The 18307-nt window shown below is 38.0% G+C and overlaps 1 protein-coding gene across 4 annotated transcripts in view; it reads right to left on the bottom strand.

Moving 5' to 3' along the window:
* The window catches only part of AUTS2 (activator of transcription and developmental regulator AUTS2), a 1141238-nt gene that overhangs the window by 615547 nt on the left and 507384 nt on the right, over positions 1 to 18307 (bottom strand). For all 4 annotated transcript variants that reach the window (XM_081255239.1, XM_081255240.1, XM_081255242.1 and 1 more), the window contains one exon: positions 6235 to 6270. In XM_081255239.1, coding sequence (XP_081111365.1) covers positions 6235 to 6270 — 36 coding nt within the window. The remainder of the gene's footprint in view (positions 1 to 6234; positions 6271 to 18307) is intronic.

Here is an 18307-nt window from a genome sequence, read left to right as displayed (position 1 = left end):
TAGAGTCTAGTTTTGTTACTTTCTAGGAGGCAAATATAGTTCAGGGAAGTATTTTAAACGTTACAGTTCAAAACTGTGGCAACTACCATTAGAAAGAACAACTGATTTCATTTGCCCAAATGCTTCTGCATAGTACACAGACAACTTCAAAATCATTAGCAATGTCCTCGATTTTAAGGTGACTGATAGGTTACAAAGTTTTTGTTCTATTATTATAATCAAAATAATATTCAGTAAAATTCTTATATTATATATTACATAATTAACCATTTTAGTGACCTTGTGCTCACTTTGGATACAGGGAACCTCTGAGGCTGTTTCAAACGTACTTAGGTGATTCACTGGGTAACTGTTAGGGGTCACTTAGGGAAATTACATCAACAACCACATCTCAAAGACATTTTGTGATAGGCATACGACTGAATTTTCAGGACATACTGAAGTTCTTACAGGATATTATTGTTTCAATATAAATTTAAATTTGGGTGGCAATGTTTTGTTCTCTTGTTATTTTGGCCACGTCTTTAAACTATCATTGAAGATAATTAAATTTTTAACTACATACGCTAACTTCCAAACTCATTATGTTTCTAAAATAGAATCTCTTCTTTCCTGGGATTCCTATTCCAAGTAAAAGAAGCATCACAATCATCAATCCTTGGTTTGATGACTCATTTTTAACAGTTCACTAAGCTAAGTTCAGGTCTCCCTATAAACCATCTCCTTCCTACCCACCCAACTCCTTTCCCTGTGCTTTTCTCCCTATTGCTCCCTCTGCCTCAAACTTTGTTCCACCTTTTCTTTATCTGTTGAAAATATAAGTATCCATCAAGTTCTGCACAATTTATGCCTCCTACAATTAACTCACCCTAATATATGCCCCCAAGTGTTCTACTTACATTTCTCATAGGACTGATCAATTTGCTTTGTATCAAATTCAACTATATAACCTAGACTTGAGGGCCAAGCTTACATCTTATTTATCTTGAGAACTAAGAATAGATATTTAACACATACTTGACAATTAAAATCAATTGAATTTTCCATCTGTGAGCTGTTTTCCAACTCAGTTTTTACCAATGGGTCTAAAAGTCGCCTATAATAACTGGAGATGCCTGATGAAATTCAGATTTTTAAAATTTCCATTAAAATGGAAACTTGTCAGTAAATAAGTAATGGTCAATAATTCATTTACTCAGAGTTAATTACTAATACATATAAATGCTGGAGTCTTATTTGAGTGACATCTTTAAAATACTCAGTGTTATTTACCTTAAATATAAGCACTCAAAGGTTAGGAATAAATACTTGAGTTACAAAACCCTCTCACAGCATCACTAGCAAGCACTGGCAGGTGGGAAGTAAGATGACTTTGGGTGGGGTTGCAGTCAAGGCCAGGTTGATATATTTGCACTTTTAAGTTAAAACCCATGGAAACATTATAAAGTCTAAGAATGTTAGGTCTCTGTACAGCCCCAAACCTCTCATTTAAGTACAATGTGTCAAAATGTTTAAAAGCATCACAAAGGAAAGGATCTGGGTTTAGGGAAGACTAAATTCCCTGCAAAGGGGGCCATAGTTTTTTACTTCTATAACCCAACACCTAGAACAGTGCCTGCCAGAGAAGGCACTTAATGCCTACTGAAAGACAAAATGTCAGAAGTGTCTGTTTAAAGAAAAGCTCAGTCTATTAGATAAACAATTACATATTTTTGAAAGTTTCATCTTTTTAAAGAAACTCATTTGACTCTTACCTAACAATAAAGTCCACTCTGAGATTTTAAAAAGAAGCAACTATGGTTATACAAAATACCACCAATCAGTTTTGAGAGTCATAAACTTACAGAAAAAAAAATATTTTAAGGGTTTATATAGTCAAAAGCTTAGGACAAATAATTTAATCCCTTTATGACCTTATAACTTTGAATGGAAAGTCACAGGTCAATATTTTGCACCTACTGCCCATTACCAGCACTATCAATATTGTTTCTTAAGTAATTCTACAGCACAGGAAAACAGTAATAACACAAATCCCATTTTAAGATGGGTACCACTACAAAATTCCCCTTTATTATATAATGTGGTAGTTTTTTTAAATCACTAAGTAGAAGTGGGTTGGTTTCCTTGATAAAGAGTGTATATTACTAGATGTGAGTCAAATGAGGAGGATGAAAAATACTAGTTGAGAACCGTTAAGGAAAAGCTCTGTATCACTGGAGTGTCCAAAAGCAGGATCCAAGCTCTTTGAGACTATGGGCCTAAGACACTTAAATTCAAACCTGGAAGAAGGCTGAAAATTATCCAGAGAAGCAGGCAGGACCTGTCACCTAAATAAAACAACACCAGGGATCAAGTTCAGCCTGACAAGTAACTTATCGCTACACCAATGGTAGGTCCCAACTACCAGCTTATGGAGTCAAAGTGCTTGTAAAGAGTGAGTCCGGATCTTTCCTGTGATGACACACCAGACCTCTGGCAACTATGAGATGTTTTTACTGGCCTTCTCACTCTACTCTTCTACTCGGGTTGGCTAGGGCATCCACTTTTTAGTGACAGACAGCAGCAAGCATGTGACACAACCTCATAAACTTGAATATGTTGAACAGGTCTTTCTTAACCTCCCAGCCCAACCATAAGAGCTATCAGCAGTCTTTAAATGCCTCAAGTCTAAGGGAGAAAATCAACAAATAACTTTAATAGACAAATTAAACAACCATAATATGTGGACAGCCTATAGAATATTTCATCCCAACCTCATCATGATCATAGAGGATCACAGAGAAGGAATTCCATATTTGTTTTATGTTTCTATATGGAGTAAACTGATATACAGCTGACCAAACACAAAATCCTAGGCTCCTGAGAAAGCTACGAGAAGAATGTAATGAGAATAAAATATTCCTATCCTACAGTTATAAATTACATTTACTTTTTACCATGAATTTCCAGTGGTAATCCTCTACCACCACAACATTGCACAACCACTTAATGAGGCCAAGTTTATTCCATCACACACTACAGTGGGAATAACAGAAGAGAATACATATTATTTCCTATTAATGAGAGCTGCTTTGTGTGCATTAAATATCTTATTTAATAATCACAACTCTCTTAGGTAGATAAAGATGAGGAAACAGACTCAGAGACATCAGATAATTCACCCAAGGGCACACAGTAGTCTTCATATCATTCAGTCTCTAAATTCTTAATTGTATACTATGTATAATAAAACTTCAAATACATGTAAAAGAAGAAAGTAAAGAAAATGTGTTCACTGCATCAATGTTTAAAAAAAAAAAAGAAAATCCTACGCATTCCAGCAAGTTTTGGTACTCTCGCCAAAAAAATAAAAAAGCAAATAGATTCCAACTAGTCTATACTTCCATTTATATTTAGAATATGAGCTGGGCATGAGTATGTAATGAATATATATGTGTGTCTCTCTGTGTATATAACACCCACATTATTCAAAGCTCCCAAAAATGTGAAAAGTTTGTTCCAATCCTTCTCTATTTTGTCTACTTTAAGAGTTCTTTGCAATATGCTTATGTAAATACTGATTTTAGCTGCTGTTCTCATTTCTCAAATCTTCAGCTTATAAATGGATTGGAAAAGTGACAGACCTAAGCAGACATCTTTGGAACACAAAACCAAGGAGATATAAACAAATACAACTAAATCAAAAACAAAGGTTTCTTCTTAAAACCCTTTAACTTACCACAACTGATAAATGAAAAGAACGGAAAGAAAGTAAAATATACTGGCTGTGGATAAGGTACACACACGTGTGTGTGTGTACACATACACATGCACGTGCATATAGGTAGGTGGGCATCTATTTTATTAGCACACACAATGATCAGCGTTTTACCTTAGTTCACTAAAAGCTCTACAGGAGCATACAGTCTAAATGAAAGAAGATTCTGAAGTTAGAGTAACGTTGGGGCAAGGGAGAGTATTTAAGAAAACAGTTCCAGGTTGTTAAACTCAAGAGGTGAGTGCCTTCAGTTTTCTTATACCAGAATTCACATTATGGTTCAATTGCATTAATAGCTCTTTGACTCTGCAGGTGATTTGCCTCCGTCCCCACTTCAAAGAGATGCTGAAGAGGATTAAAGTCGAAATATCACCATTCCACTTACCTGATGCTGAACCCTCATCACAGACTTAAGTAAAGGTTATCATAGATCATAAAACACAGTGCAAAGAATATGTTGGCCTGAAAGTAGTAAAAGTTGTGAATATACTATTTTCCACTTAGAAGTGTGAAACTCACCAATGCTGAAGTTAGTACCTGAAATTAAGTATTACATGTAATATTGTTGATACGAAAATTGAAACAGAAGACACTTTTTGATGAGGACTTGGCAATAATATCAGTGGATTTTGCACTTTGATAACATAATAATCTCACTATTGGAAACACATTCTAAGTAGAGCATTTTTGTCATAGTTGAGAGCTGAACATACATCTGGTATGTATCTTCTTCATGTAAGCTAATAATACTACAGATTTTTTATATATAAGCAAAGTAATATTAAGAATAATTTTTCCAAAATAAGAAAAAAGCTTTTATACTCATCCAAAATTGTGTAAGTGTAAAATTTATTTGAGATTCATAATTGCAAAGACTCTTTATTCACAGGAACCTATCATTAGAGAATTAAAATAAACATTCCTGGAATTAGAGAGAAAAATAAGTGAACAAAAGCATAATAAAATTCTCAGTGCTTCTAGAGGTGACTTTCTTCTTTCAGAGTGCTCATACGGACAGTTAAAATATATATATATTAGAATGTTCAGTCTAGAAGTGATCAAAGGCTGAGTCAGTGGCATTGGCCTTCTTCTGCTGAAGAAAGCAAAGAGGGGGAATTTAGCTTTTGGATAGAGAATAAACATTGGCAGTCTCCAGATTTTACTTCCAACATCTCAACCCACATCCAGCCTGGTGTGAAGAGATGGCAGATGGGAATACTTCTGTTATTTCAACTGCTGAAGCAGGATCCTGTTTCAGCATCCTGCTTGTTTCTGTAAGCATGAATATTCAACCATAATAAGGAGCAATGATGTGTGCTGACTGTATTAAGCAGGTACCAAAAAAAACTTTACCCTTTTTCTCCTCGTATCATAGATTAAGACAAAAAAAAAAATCAACATTTAGAAAATGCCACTTCTTCCAAGCTTGGAAAAGACTTATTATTCAATGAAATGATGCTTGTTTTCATGAATTTAACATAAATGTATGGAGACAAATGTGTGGGCAGAAGAAAACCAGAGTAATTAGCATTTTAGAGGGAAGAAATTTAAAGGCAACAAAACTGAATCAGTAATTATTTTCTACTTTATTTTCATGATTTCATTATTTTCTCAGAAAATGCTGAGCAGATATTAGAGTATCAGTGTTCGTCATTCGGAACATAAATCATATTCCTTTAAATTCCTTAAATTCCTTTAAATACTGCAACAAATGTCTACACTGTCATGTTATCCTGTTGTGTAAATAATATCTCTTTGTAATTCTTTTTTATTTATACCTTGAAAAGTATTATTGAATCCAAGAAGGGTAATTTAGCTACAGATAAAAGAAATGAAGTGACAATTTCTTTATAAATGAGAAATACTGTGATAAGCCCTGAGGTATGTCACCATCCACACCCTTCTCAAAGGACAGAAATAAGGTCTTGAAATGAAATAATACATCTATATTTGATAAAATGAGGAGTTTAATGATTGAAGAAAAAAAATCTAAAGGCCACCTACTCAGACTGTGAGGGAAAACATCCATTAAAACACCATCTCTCATCAAAATTAAAAAATGGCAATTCATTGTATATGTGGGGAAGTTCTTCAAGAGATCTTAAAATGAATATATACCTCAATGCATAAATTGATTTCTGTCCACCACACGACACTTCTCACTAAAAACACAATTTTGCAGGAAAGGTGGCACGAGGCAATCACACCCTGTATCCCCCGTACACTGCCAGGTAAGGAGCAAATGTTCTGGGTGCTGGGAACCAGGCCCACATCACAGACTGACTTGTGATCCCTAGAGCCCAGCCGGTTATGTATTTTAAAAGTGAAACAACTCTTAGTAAAAGGATGGACATCAGTCTGCTCTTTAGGACTAAGAGGGAATGGCCTGGATTTTTTTCACATCTTAATGAGCATACATTATACAAGTAAATCAATGCCAATATGAGGCACACATGTGGAAGATGAGATAAACTTACGAAGTAGCCTGTTCCCAAGCTGGAAGGAGCTGAACTCTGCAAGAAAGCATAAAGACAAAGTGGAAAATCAGCAATGGTTTTTAACACATTCCAATCCACACAGCTCATTACCAGTCCTTCGCAGGCTTTTCATCACTACACCACATAGCCTGTATACGCGGCCCCTTGTCATCTGCTACTGATACAAACACCGTGTTGCTTAATTTTCCCCTTTACATCTCTCAGCAACTCAGAGATGCTAACGTGCTATTTACTGAATTCCAAGATTCTGCGGTGGATGTAATTGCCAATTTATTTGACAGGCAGCTGGGTAATGAATTAATGATGGCATTTCGCCCTGCACTGAGACTAAACAGACACGCATCAGCCTGCCTCCCTGACTTGCTGACATTCAATGCCCTGGTCTCAAGCTACTCAGTTTTGTGGCCGCAAAGGGGCAGGCAAGAGGAAAAAGCCCAGACTGACTTGAAAATAAAAAGCCCAGTGGGTTTGGATGACTTTTCCAGTGTGTGACCTACTTGCCAGTTTATCCCCTCAAGGCACCAGTTAGTACACACAGAGTTCTTTTCAAAAATGAGACATTTTGTAAACATAATTAGTAGACTAAAATGCAAAGAATGTGTGGGTAAAGGGAAGTAGTGAAAAGCACCATTTTTCTAAAGGTTTTAGTCACAAAAATTATCAATTTAGGCTTCCATAGTTCTCACACACAGGGAATTAAAGAACAGTGATGCTGAAAGGTACATGCAGTATCACTTCTTAGTGGAAAGAGACCCCCAAAAAACAACTTGGTTTGTGCTTTAAACTTGTCTGTTTTTGTATGTTTGTTTATTTTTTTCCTAAAACCTCTCATTACAAATTCTTTGATTTTTAGTGTCCTCTTTATGAACAAGAGAGGCCCCAAATAAGTTTGAAACAAAAAGAATGCGAACACTGAGGCAGCCCTCAGGTCTCAGCTAAGCATCCTTGTACCAGCAAGGCCTCTCCCTGTCTAGCTTGGGTCGGCTGTTACACCTTCCACGGAGGGACCAGACTTCCATGGTGCTGCAACAGTTACTTAGGTAACCTCTAACTGTTCCACCGAAATGTCCTGTCCCTACTCTGCAAACCACAGGTAGCAGGGACCATCTGCTTGACTCATCATGGCTTCCCCAGAGCTTAGCTCAATGCCTTGCACACAGGACGCATTTAATAAGTATTTGTTGAATTAATGTATAAATAAATGAATGAATGAATGGATTGTATGGGAGTGGGGCTCAGGTGAATTTAATACCTCCAAAAATACAGTAGATGTGATTCTTAATTTTACACTGGCTTTGAGAAGGAAATAATGGTGCTGTACAGCATCCGCATCAAACAAGGACAGTACGCTCCTAAATGCAGCTCCCAAAGCAAAACTTTCTTCCCCTCAGTGTTCCAGACAGGCTCAGGGGAATAAAGAATGTTAGATGTGTGATCCTGTCACTGGACTTGATGTTCAAAAATCCTGTTTCATTCTTGGTCCCATAAACGGTATGTGGGGATATCCACAGTAGTCATGGAGACAGCTTCTCAGCACTGATGAGCCATGTGACGGCATCACCTGTTTTCGGCACCTACCCCCGCCCCCCTCCGTGGAACAGAGGAAGGCAAAAGCCAAGTGAGATCTCCACGAGCCTGGAGTCATGCCCCAGGGAGGTAAATCCACTTCAGGATGAATTTCTCAGAGAGAGAGCACGGGGTTTGTTCATTTCGGTATTTTCCCCCCTCTCTGCAAATGTATTTTATCCCAGAAGCATAAGGACCCCTTCAAACCCACCTCCCCACCCCCACATACGTATCATCTTATTGTATACCAAAGAAAATCACATCCTTCTGGTCTTGGGAAGCTCTGTTATACTCATTTTGCATATATATTGTACATTACTCAGGGAGCTGGGTGGAGAAGACGGCTTTGTTGTGCATATTTGTTCTGGCTATTGTTTATGCAGGTTTGACTGAATGAGGGAACAGTGGGTATCATTTCAATTTCTGATGTCAACATCAAATTACTTATTTAATTTCATGCCTGGCGAAGCATTGTATAGCTACACGCAGAATCATTTCACTTCATTTGTTATGCTGTGTTTTCGTGGCGATTGGCTTGCCTTCCAACTGACAGCTTTAATTACGACATGAATTTGATTGCACTGTCGGGGAATTAACATAATGCAACAAAGCATTTAAGTACCCTGCCTTATAACACCACCCCCCCACACACACACATGCACGAACACAGACACACATGAAGGAACAGAGACACTAGATCCTCCTGTACATTAAAGGTCTGCTGGAGTTTCAGCATTTGCTAGAAAGCATAAAGAACCTTAGAGTCAAAGGCTACCCACATTTGCCAACCCACTGGACTCACCTTTTTTTTTTTTAATAGAAAAAGATTTGTGGCATCAAGTTACAATTTCTGGACCTGGCAGAAAACTTCGTGGAAAAACCCTTCTAATCTACTTTGCCAAATGTCCACGGCATTGACATTTCCTTCCCTCTAACTCTCTTCCCCATCACATTTTTCTTGGCCAGTTGCCAACTCCCTTTAATCATCACTGGAGAATTTGAACAGAAATATCTCTGAAATAAAGAGATTTCTCCTTGTCCAGTTCTGTAAGCCCAAGAATCTGTTATGGCCCTGTATTTAGTGGGACACTATTCCTGGTCACCAGCAGGACCTCCACCCTCATACAAAGGTATAACAGAAGTTCTGAGACCAGCAATAGGCAGGAGTCAGGGTTTCACTGATAGCTCAGGACACATATCACATCCCTGAGGCGTTGCTATCCAAAAGGCCCAGAAGAGTCTCGGTCATATATACCTAATCTAGGTCTGTATCTAAATATAGCTGGCAATATTTGATAGCTTTAACATTTTTCCGAGTCACAAAATCCATGAACACCTTAAACCATGGGCAACAACAGATTATGCTACAAGAATTAAATAAATATTTTAAAACAGCTTTTTTATTGTTAGAAATGTATTATGTTAGCTATTTGCTTACATATGTGCATTTAGGGATTGTTACTGTTTTCTCATGTTATAGAAGAAGAGACAGACACCAAGAGGTAAAGGCTTAGGAAAGCAGACAGGTGCTGATGCCCTGACCACTGAACCATTTCATGGAATCAAGCTGATTTTAACTTTCTGTGTTTCCCCAATTTATAATGAGAGGAAGGGTCTTCCATTTTTCTTGCTTGGAGAGAGAAGGCATACTCTGTCCAAACTATATAGCAAAAGTAGCCATAGAATCTAAAAAAGGCTATGAGTCAAAATGAGGGTTGAAAAACTAAAAGGAGATTTTTTTAAAAATGCAATAAATAAAACCATCCTTGGATTCAAAAGCATTTGAAATAATACCATATGCCCACATGTTTAGGCAACTGTGTCTGCTGAATAATGAAAAAGGCTTCATTCTTATTTCTTCAAGTGGTAGAGTTGCCAATTCATTCATATTTTCAATGCATTAGGTAGAAATGAGAGGTATAGAGAGACTGAGAAAACAGAGTAAGAGAATGTATTTAGCAGTTTGCATGAGAAGACAAGAACATGAAGAAATTCCAGCCAGCTGGCTGTCTGATATGTGATTTCCAGGCTCATTATAAGCTATCTCCTATTTAACATGGTCTTTTCATTCTGGGTTGTTTTTGTTTTTGTTTTTGTTTTCCAGATTTGACCACTGCTCCAGCAGTCTCTGCAAATTACCCACCTCAGTCTCATTACATGGCAAAGGAGAGCTTTCTTACAAACACACTCTGCCTCAATCTCCAAGCTACATGGGCTGCAGGAGTAGTAATGGGATGCACAGTTGAAAGACATTTTCCAGGAAGGAGAATGTTGCTGCTAACATTCAAGTCTGCAAGTGGATATTCATTAAATGCTCATTCTACTCTTCTCACTGCCCCCCACCTGACTCTCTATCCATCTCTGTCACTAAGTCATCATTGAAGCTACTCATTAAACTCATGAAGTTAACATTTCTGTTTTAACAGCTCACCTACAACAAGGGATTTCAAAAATTGATTATCCATCCAAAATAGATGTACTCCATTCATTAGAGATCTACACAAAGAGGCCATGGCTACTATTAAGGCCCCCTAAGTATGGGATGGATGTGCATTCCACCCCTAGAGGAAAATGTATGCTCTGACCCTAGGGCTAATTTAAATAGAATAATTTAAAATTCTTCCAAATCATCATTTGTGTCTGACATCCCTGCCTATCCACCTCCATGTTATGCTTTTCTCTCTTGGGAGTAAAAAGCAGAAGGATCATGCTAAGAATCACTTGGCCAACTATGTTTCTTACAAAGGTCACAAGACAAGCTCAATTACTTTCTGTAGTAGTTTAGAAGACAGTGACAATTAAAAGAACCTAAAATCTTAATCCTAAGAAATGTGCCTTGAAGATAAGATTACTAATAACTTACAAAGATGCAAAATATATTTAAATGGAGAAATGAGCTACTAGTGGAAGTAAAAATGGGGGCACAACTTGAAAAAAGCATCAGGTATGGAAATGGTCACTTCCAAATTCAACTTTCAACCCTCCGTTATAACCCATTTCCAACTGTTATCGGCTCTCATCTATATTCAACAGCCTTCCAACTTCTTTCCCTAATTTCATCCTCGTGCTCATTTTCACCTGCATTTCTTCATATAAAAGGAAAAGTAAACATTTTAAAGTAAAAATTGTTAACAACAATTCCTTCTAACATCTTTGAGAGGCTTTTTAAATACTAACCTATATAGTGGGTTAAATAGTGTTCCCCTAAAATTATAAGGCCTGCTTGGAACCTCAAAATGTGATTGTGAGGGTTAATTTTATGCATCAGCTTGACTAGGCCACTGGGTACCCAGATATTTGCTCAAACATTATTCTGGGTGTTACCATGAGGGTGTTTCTGGATGAGTTTACATTTAAATCAACAGGCTGAGTAAAGCCCTCCCTAGGGTGGGCCTCATCCAATCAGTTTAATAGAACAAAAGGGACAACCATACTCAGAATAAGAGGGAATTCCTCTGTCTGACTCAGCCTTCAAGCTGGGACAACAGTTTTTTCCTGCTTTTAGACTCAAACTGAAACACAGACTTTTCCTGGGTGTCAATCCTTCTGGTCTTTAGGGTTTGTTCAGACTTTTGGACTCAGACTGTATCTAACCATCAGCTCTCCTGGGAGTCCAGCTTGCTGACTACACATTTTGAGACTTGTCAGCCTCCGTAACTGTATATGTCAATACATCCTTTTGGCTCTGTTTCACTTGAGAACCCTGACTGATATAATGACCTTGTTTGGAAATAGGGACTTTGCAGATGTAATTAAGTTGAGGTCATACTGGATTAAGGTGGGCCCTAAATCCAATGACTGCTCTCCTTATAAGAAGAGGAGAAGACATACAGAGCTACAAATAGAGTAGAAGCCCATGTGAAGAGAAGCACACATCGAAGTGATGTCATTATAAGCCAAGGAACACCAAGGATTGCGAGAAGCCATCAGAAGCTAGAAGACAGGAAAGACTCCTCTCTGGAGACTTCAGAGAAATCATGGCCCTGCTGACACCTTAATGTTGGACTTCTAGCCTTACAAACTACAAGATAATAGATTTCTGTTGTTTTAAGCTCCCTGGCTTGTGGTCATGCGTAACAGCCACCCAGGAAACTAATACAGTACTTAGCCTGCTTACCATGAGCTAGAAGATATTATGTGACCAGCTCCTGTGCTCATGCACTCTGCTCTAGCCACACTGGCCTTTTTTATTCCCCTTAAACATGTCCTGACTCAGGGCCGTGACCTTGTCACTCCTGTTGCCTAGATGTTCTTCCTTCCTTTCGTCATTCAGGCTTCAGTTCAAAAATCACCAAAACAGAAAGGACTAATCCAAGGACTTCCCTGGTGGCACAGCGGATAAGAGTCTGTGCTCCCAATGCAGAGGGCCCAGGTTCAATCCCTTGTCAGGGAACTAGATCCCACATGCATGCTGCAACTAAGAGTTTGCATGCCACAACTAAAGAGCCCGTGAGCCACAACTAAGACCCGGTGCAACAATATAAATAAATAAATATTTTTTTTAAAAAAAAGAAAGAAAGAAAGGACTAATCCAATCACTACAGTTAAAGTGGCAGCACACACCCTGCCACCCTCCACTACTGTTTAGTTTACTTCACAAAATGTATTACACATCAAAAACAATGTTATCATCTGCTCACAGGTTTGCTATTTGCCTCCCTCAATAGAGTAGAAGCTTCATGAGGGCAGAGGCTTCATCTTGTTCACCAATCAATCTCAAGTGCCCAGAACTATACCTGACACTTAAAAGGTATTTGATAAATATTTCTGGACAATCAAAACACTGACTATCGGGCCTCCCTGGTGGCGCAGTGGTTGCGAGTCCGCCTGCCAGTGCAGGGGATATGGGTTCGTGCCCCAGTCTGGGAGGATCCCATGTGCCACAGAGCGGCTGGGCCTGTGAGCCATGGCCACTGGGCCTGCACGTCCGGAGCCTGTGCTCCGCAGCGGGAGGGGCCACAGCGGTGAGAGGCCCGCGTACCGCAAAAAAAAAAAAAAAAAAAACCACTGACTATCCAAGAAAACACATAAAAACATGATACAGGAAAGGCAAAAGGCATAAACAAACTGGTAGGGAAAATGAAAATCTGGCAAAAACAGAAAAAGAAAAGAAAGGAGAAACAGAATATCAGGAGTCTGTCACAGGTCTAGATTAGAGTTTTTTCTTAAATACAGGGAAGTTCATTGATGGTGTGGCCTTTGTCTACTTCTTCCTTAACAGTAACTAGTAAACCTGACAATAAATGTTTGGGTGTTGGGTGGGAAAAAGGAGGCTAGGAAAGATGCTTGCATAGATGGATGGATAATGGCACAGTGGCATAGATAAATCAATGAAACCCCCAAACTTGGGAGATTTGAGGTAGAAGGGGTGTTTCAAGAAGCAGCAGAAGAAATGCCTCAACTGTGATATTAAATGGACTAAAGAGCTACAGAACGATAAGATTAGAGAACTGTGTAGCACAACACTTACTAGACTTCAATCCCTTTTCACCTAATTTCTGAAATGTTTCAATTCCTTCAACATCTTGAAAGTTTTAAAAGTATGAAATATGTGTCTGCCTTTTCATAATTAAAATCCTGACCCAAAATTCTTTCAGAGAGACACTAGAGTCATATCCAGGTAGTTATGTGAATAAAGCATTAAAATTGTTTACTTCCACAGGCTGGTAGGAAGAGTTTGCTAGAGGAAGTGACACAGGGGTTGCAGAAGGAAAAGAGAAAAAAAAAAGGAGACAAAAGAAACAAAAATAGGAAAATTTGAAAGTTTATATTATTTAAGAAAAAAAAGAACGGTCCAGAAGGAACAAGTATAAGGTACAAACCATTGGGAAGTAGAGGGAGAGAGAGAGGATGAAGAGGTAGTTTCATATGTCCCAGTGGAGGGCTCTGCTTATAACCTCAGGAGTGTGCCTGCAAAGGATCTTAAAGAAGAAAGTTTAATAGTGAGTTCTGACTCTTAGAAAAACAACTGTGGAAGCTTTGTCGAGTACAGGGCAAAGGAAACAGAGATGCGTCAGATTACATCACTGAGAGGCCACAGGAATCATCTGTGTAAGAAATGATGAGGGCATCTGAAGCATCAGTCATGTCAAGGAGAGGATAATCATAGCCAAATGCCTCTTCAGAAATAAAGTCAGTAAATAAAGCAGAGTGACGAAGTAAACAGGATAAGTAAGACAGAGGAAGGAACAGGGCTCGATTTTGAAGATACTAGCTCTGGGATCCAATACAGAGACAAGAAAATAAGAGAGGGAGTTCAAAGTTGAGAAAAATAGGTAAGGAGACATAGAATAATGAGGATTTTATTTGGGAGGAAGAATGGTGTTTGTCATGATTGAGATAAGCAGGTCTTGTGGAATTGACCACTACAAGGGAATTCAAATCAGAAAGGGTAGAGAAGCCTCCTAAGGTAGGTGTAAATCTGATGCAGAAAGAAAGTAAATAAATACTTATGAGCACACTGGGTATGCCAAGAACTGTTACGTGATTCAAACACACAGTACCAGGTAACCTTTTAAAAGAAACCTAACAAGGTAGATGAAATGACCCCCATTTCACAGATAAAGAAACCAAGGCTTGGAAAGATCAAGTTTTTTGCTCAAGGTCACATGGATAATAAATAGCAAAATAGCTGTTAAAACTTAGTCTGTTTGTAATGAATGCCTATGATCACTTCAAAATTTGAGGCTTTTATTTACTAAGTTTAGGCCCTGAGTTTTGAAAACTTCCTCACTTACAAAATTCTGTATAAGTCAGAAACAATATTTTCCCCCTTGAATAACTCACTATGAATATTTATATATTCAATTATTTCCCTTAACTTTTTCCTTAGTGACTAATCTAAACAAGTTGCTATGTCTCCTTGATCAATGTGAGAGTCCTCATGAATTATTATTCCCTCCTGGCAATGTAGTCTGGGGATATGTAATTTAGAAAAAACAAGCACATTTGGTTTTTAAGCTTCACCCATGAGTCAAATTCTCCAGCCATACTGAAATTCTTCATTCTTACTCGTTTTGCCTGTCCAATTAAAAAAAAAAGCTGGAATAATACAGTTATCTTGATTAGCTGCACTTGAGAGTAAGTCTTAACTGCCACAGCTCCTAAAAATATCACTAAAGTGAGTGGAAGACTTAAAGGGAGTTTTATCTCAGCTGAAAATCCAGAGTGGGCAATCTGGACTAACAGGGATCAAATTCACTCTAACACCTTAAGCAACTAAAAAACTAGACAAAATGTGCGGAAAAAAAGGTTTTTTAGAAGTTTAGATAGGCAGTGCAGTGATCTTAGAGAGACAGAAAGCAAATGAAATAATTTTTACAGTTGCCCCAGCTTACTGTGTGAAGAGAGTTTTCATGCCACAGTCGGGTGGTTGGGGGTAACCTAGGTGGATCCCAGAAGCATCCCTGAGTTGAGAAGACAGAGTTGATAGTAAGAGGAAGCCAAGTCAGCTGGAATTTGCAAAGCAGAGGATGGGAGAAAAGAGAGGCTCACAGTGAGAGAATCAGGAAACCTGCAGAAGGCTTCCCCCTTCTCTTCACCTGAGTCCATATCAGCACATCTGTGGGTGAAAAGTACCCAAGGCAAGGGAAATGACCACTGAAAAGGAGCAGGTAGAATGAATGCCAGAGTCACAGAGGGCAGGGAACAACTGGTATTCCCACCAGCCAGAGTGGAAAAACCTTGTAACACATCAGGAATTAGGCAGAGTATTCAGTACTGGGGAAAAATGAGCTTTAGGCTAAAGGATATTCTGAATGTTCCACCCAGAAAAGCATAAAAATAAACCTCAGAAAAAATCAAAATATTATTCCAAGTGGCATAATAGTAGCCCAGAATAAAGCTTAAGAATATTTATGGAAACCAAAAATACCCAGCACTCAACAAAAAAACTTCACAGTATTTGGCATCCCCCCCAAAAAAGTGTCAGGCATGCAAAAAAGCCAGAAAAATACAATCCATAAGGAGGAGAAAAACCAATCAATAGAAACAGACTCAGAAATGACACAGATGACACAATTAGTAGATTAAGGGCATTAAAATGGTTAATAATAACTATTTTCCATATGTTCAAGGAAGTAATGAAAGCACAAGCATGGTGATGAGAGACATGGAGATATTTTAACAAACTCCACCTCCTCATTTTCTGATAGTCATTAAAGTAATTAATTACTAATCCTCTTTTAAGAAAAAATGGAAGCATCTTTATTCTTTAAAATATTGTGTGGGTAGATGTTGCCCTGATATCCAACAGAGTTGTTTTGTGGCTTGACTTGTCAAAGGCTTTCATCTCAGAAGATTTTAGATTGCAATGGCCCTGAGGTAAGACTCTGCAACCTCACAACTGCTCACGTGAAGGAAACAGTGACTGGAGGTTTTGAAACAACTCACTAAAAGCCAACTACTTCTTTTTCTTCCTTTCCTTTTTTTTTTTTTTTTGCGGTACATGGGCCTCTCACTGTTGTGGCCTCTCCCGCTGTGGAACACAGGCTCCGGACGCACAGGCTCAGCGGCCGTGGTTCACGGGCCCAGCCGCTCTGCGGCATGTGGGATCTTCCCGGACCGGGGCATGAACCCGTGTCCCCTGCATCAGCAGGCGGACTCTCAACCACTGCACCACCAGGGAAGCCCTCCCTTTTTTTATGTGTGTCATTTCTCCTTCTTTAATCTTTTAATAGTGTTGCAAGAAATATGAATTTTAATGATAAGCAATATAAACTCAAAGTATATTATAGATTGGCTTGACATGAGATTGGCAGGATTGTTACAGCCCTAATATTTTTCAACTTTTTTATTATGGTAAAATAAATATATATATACAACAAAGTTAACACTTTAACCATTTTTAAGTATACAATTCAGTGGCATTAATTACATTCACAATGCTATGCAATCATCAAAACTATTTCCAAGACTATTTCATCATCACAAACAGAAATTTTGTTACAATTAAACAATAACTCCCATCTCTCACAGTCCCCCACCCCTACCACTAGTCCCTGGTAACTCCCTTTCTACTTTCTGTCTCTAGGAATTTGCATATTCTCGATATATTCTCGATACCTCATGTAAGTGGAATCAGACAATATTTATCCTTTAATGTCTAGATTATTTCACTTAGCATAATGTTTTCAAGGTTTGAACTTCATTCCTTTTTAGGGCTAATATTCTAGTGTCCATATATGCCACTTCTTATTCATCCATTCACCTGCTGATGGACACTTGGGACGTTTCTATTTTTTGGTTATTATAAATGATGCTACAATGAAAACTGGCATATAAGTATCTCTTTAAGTACCTGATGTTTGGGTATATACCTAAAATTGGAATTGGTGAGGTGTATGGTAATTCTCTGTTTAGCTTTCTGAGGAACTGCCAAGCTGTTTTCCACAGTGGCTGCAACATTTTACATTCCCACCAGCATGTACAAGGGTTTCAATTTCTCTATATTCATGCCAACACTTGTTATTTTCCATTCTTTAAAATTATAACTATCCTAGTAGCTGTAAAGTGATATCTCATTATGGTTTTGGTTTGCATTTCCCTAAGGACTATAATGATGAGCATATTTCATGTGCTTACTGGTCATTTGTATATCTTCTTTGCATAAATGTCAATTCAAGTCCTTTGCCCATTTTTGAATTCTGTTGTTTATCTTTTTGTTGTTGAGTTTAGGAGCTTTTTACATATTCTGGATATTAAACACTTATCAGTTATATGATTTTCAAATATTTTTCTCCCATTCTGTACCTTTTCTTTTCACTTTCTTGATAATGCCCATTGATGCACAAAAGTATTTAATTTTGATGAAATCCAACATATGTATTTTCTCTTTTGTTGCTTGTGCTTTTGATGTCACATCTAAAAATCCACTGCCAAATTCAGGTCATGAAGATTTGCCCACATGTTTTCTTCTAAGAATTCTATGGCTTTAGCTCTTATACTTAGGTCATTTATTCATTTTGAGTTAATTTTTGTACATGGTGTGATGCAGGGGTCCAACTTCATTCTTTTGCATGGGAAAAAGCAGTTGTCCCAGCACCACCTGTTGAAGAGAAAATTCTTTCCCAATTGAATGGATGTAAACTTGTGTCAAAAATTACTTGGCCATAGATATATGGGTTTATTTATGAACTCTCAATTCTATTCTATTGGTCTATATGCCTATACTGAGAAAGAAGAACAAAGCTGAAGGTATCATGCCCCCCAGACTTGAAAGTATACTACAGAGCTACAGTAATCAACACAGTATGGTACCGGCACATAAACAGACACATGGGTCAATGGAACAGAAATTCCAGAAATAAACCCACACTCATATGGTCAATTAATCTATGACAAAGGAGACAAGAATATATGATAGGGAAAAGACAGTTTCTTTAATAGTGTTAGGAAAATGGGACAGCAACATGCAAAAGAATGAACCTGCACCACTTTCTCACACTGTACAGAAAAATAAACTCAGAATGGATTAAAAACTTAAATA

Source organism: Mesoplodon bidens (genome assembly GCF_964165515.1).
Source record: "Mesoplodon bidens genome assembly, chromosome: 15".
NCBI lineage: Eukaryota > Metazoa > Chordata > Mammalia > Artiodactyla > Ziphiidae > Mesoplodon > Mesoplodon bidens.
This window is presented reverse-complemented; position numbering and strand designations above follow the sequence as displayed.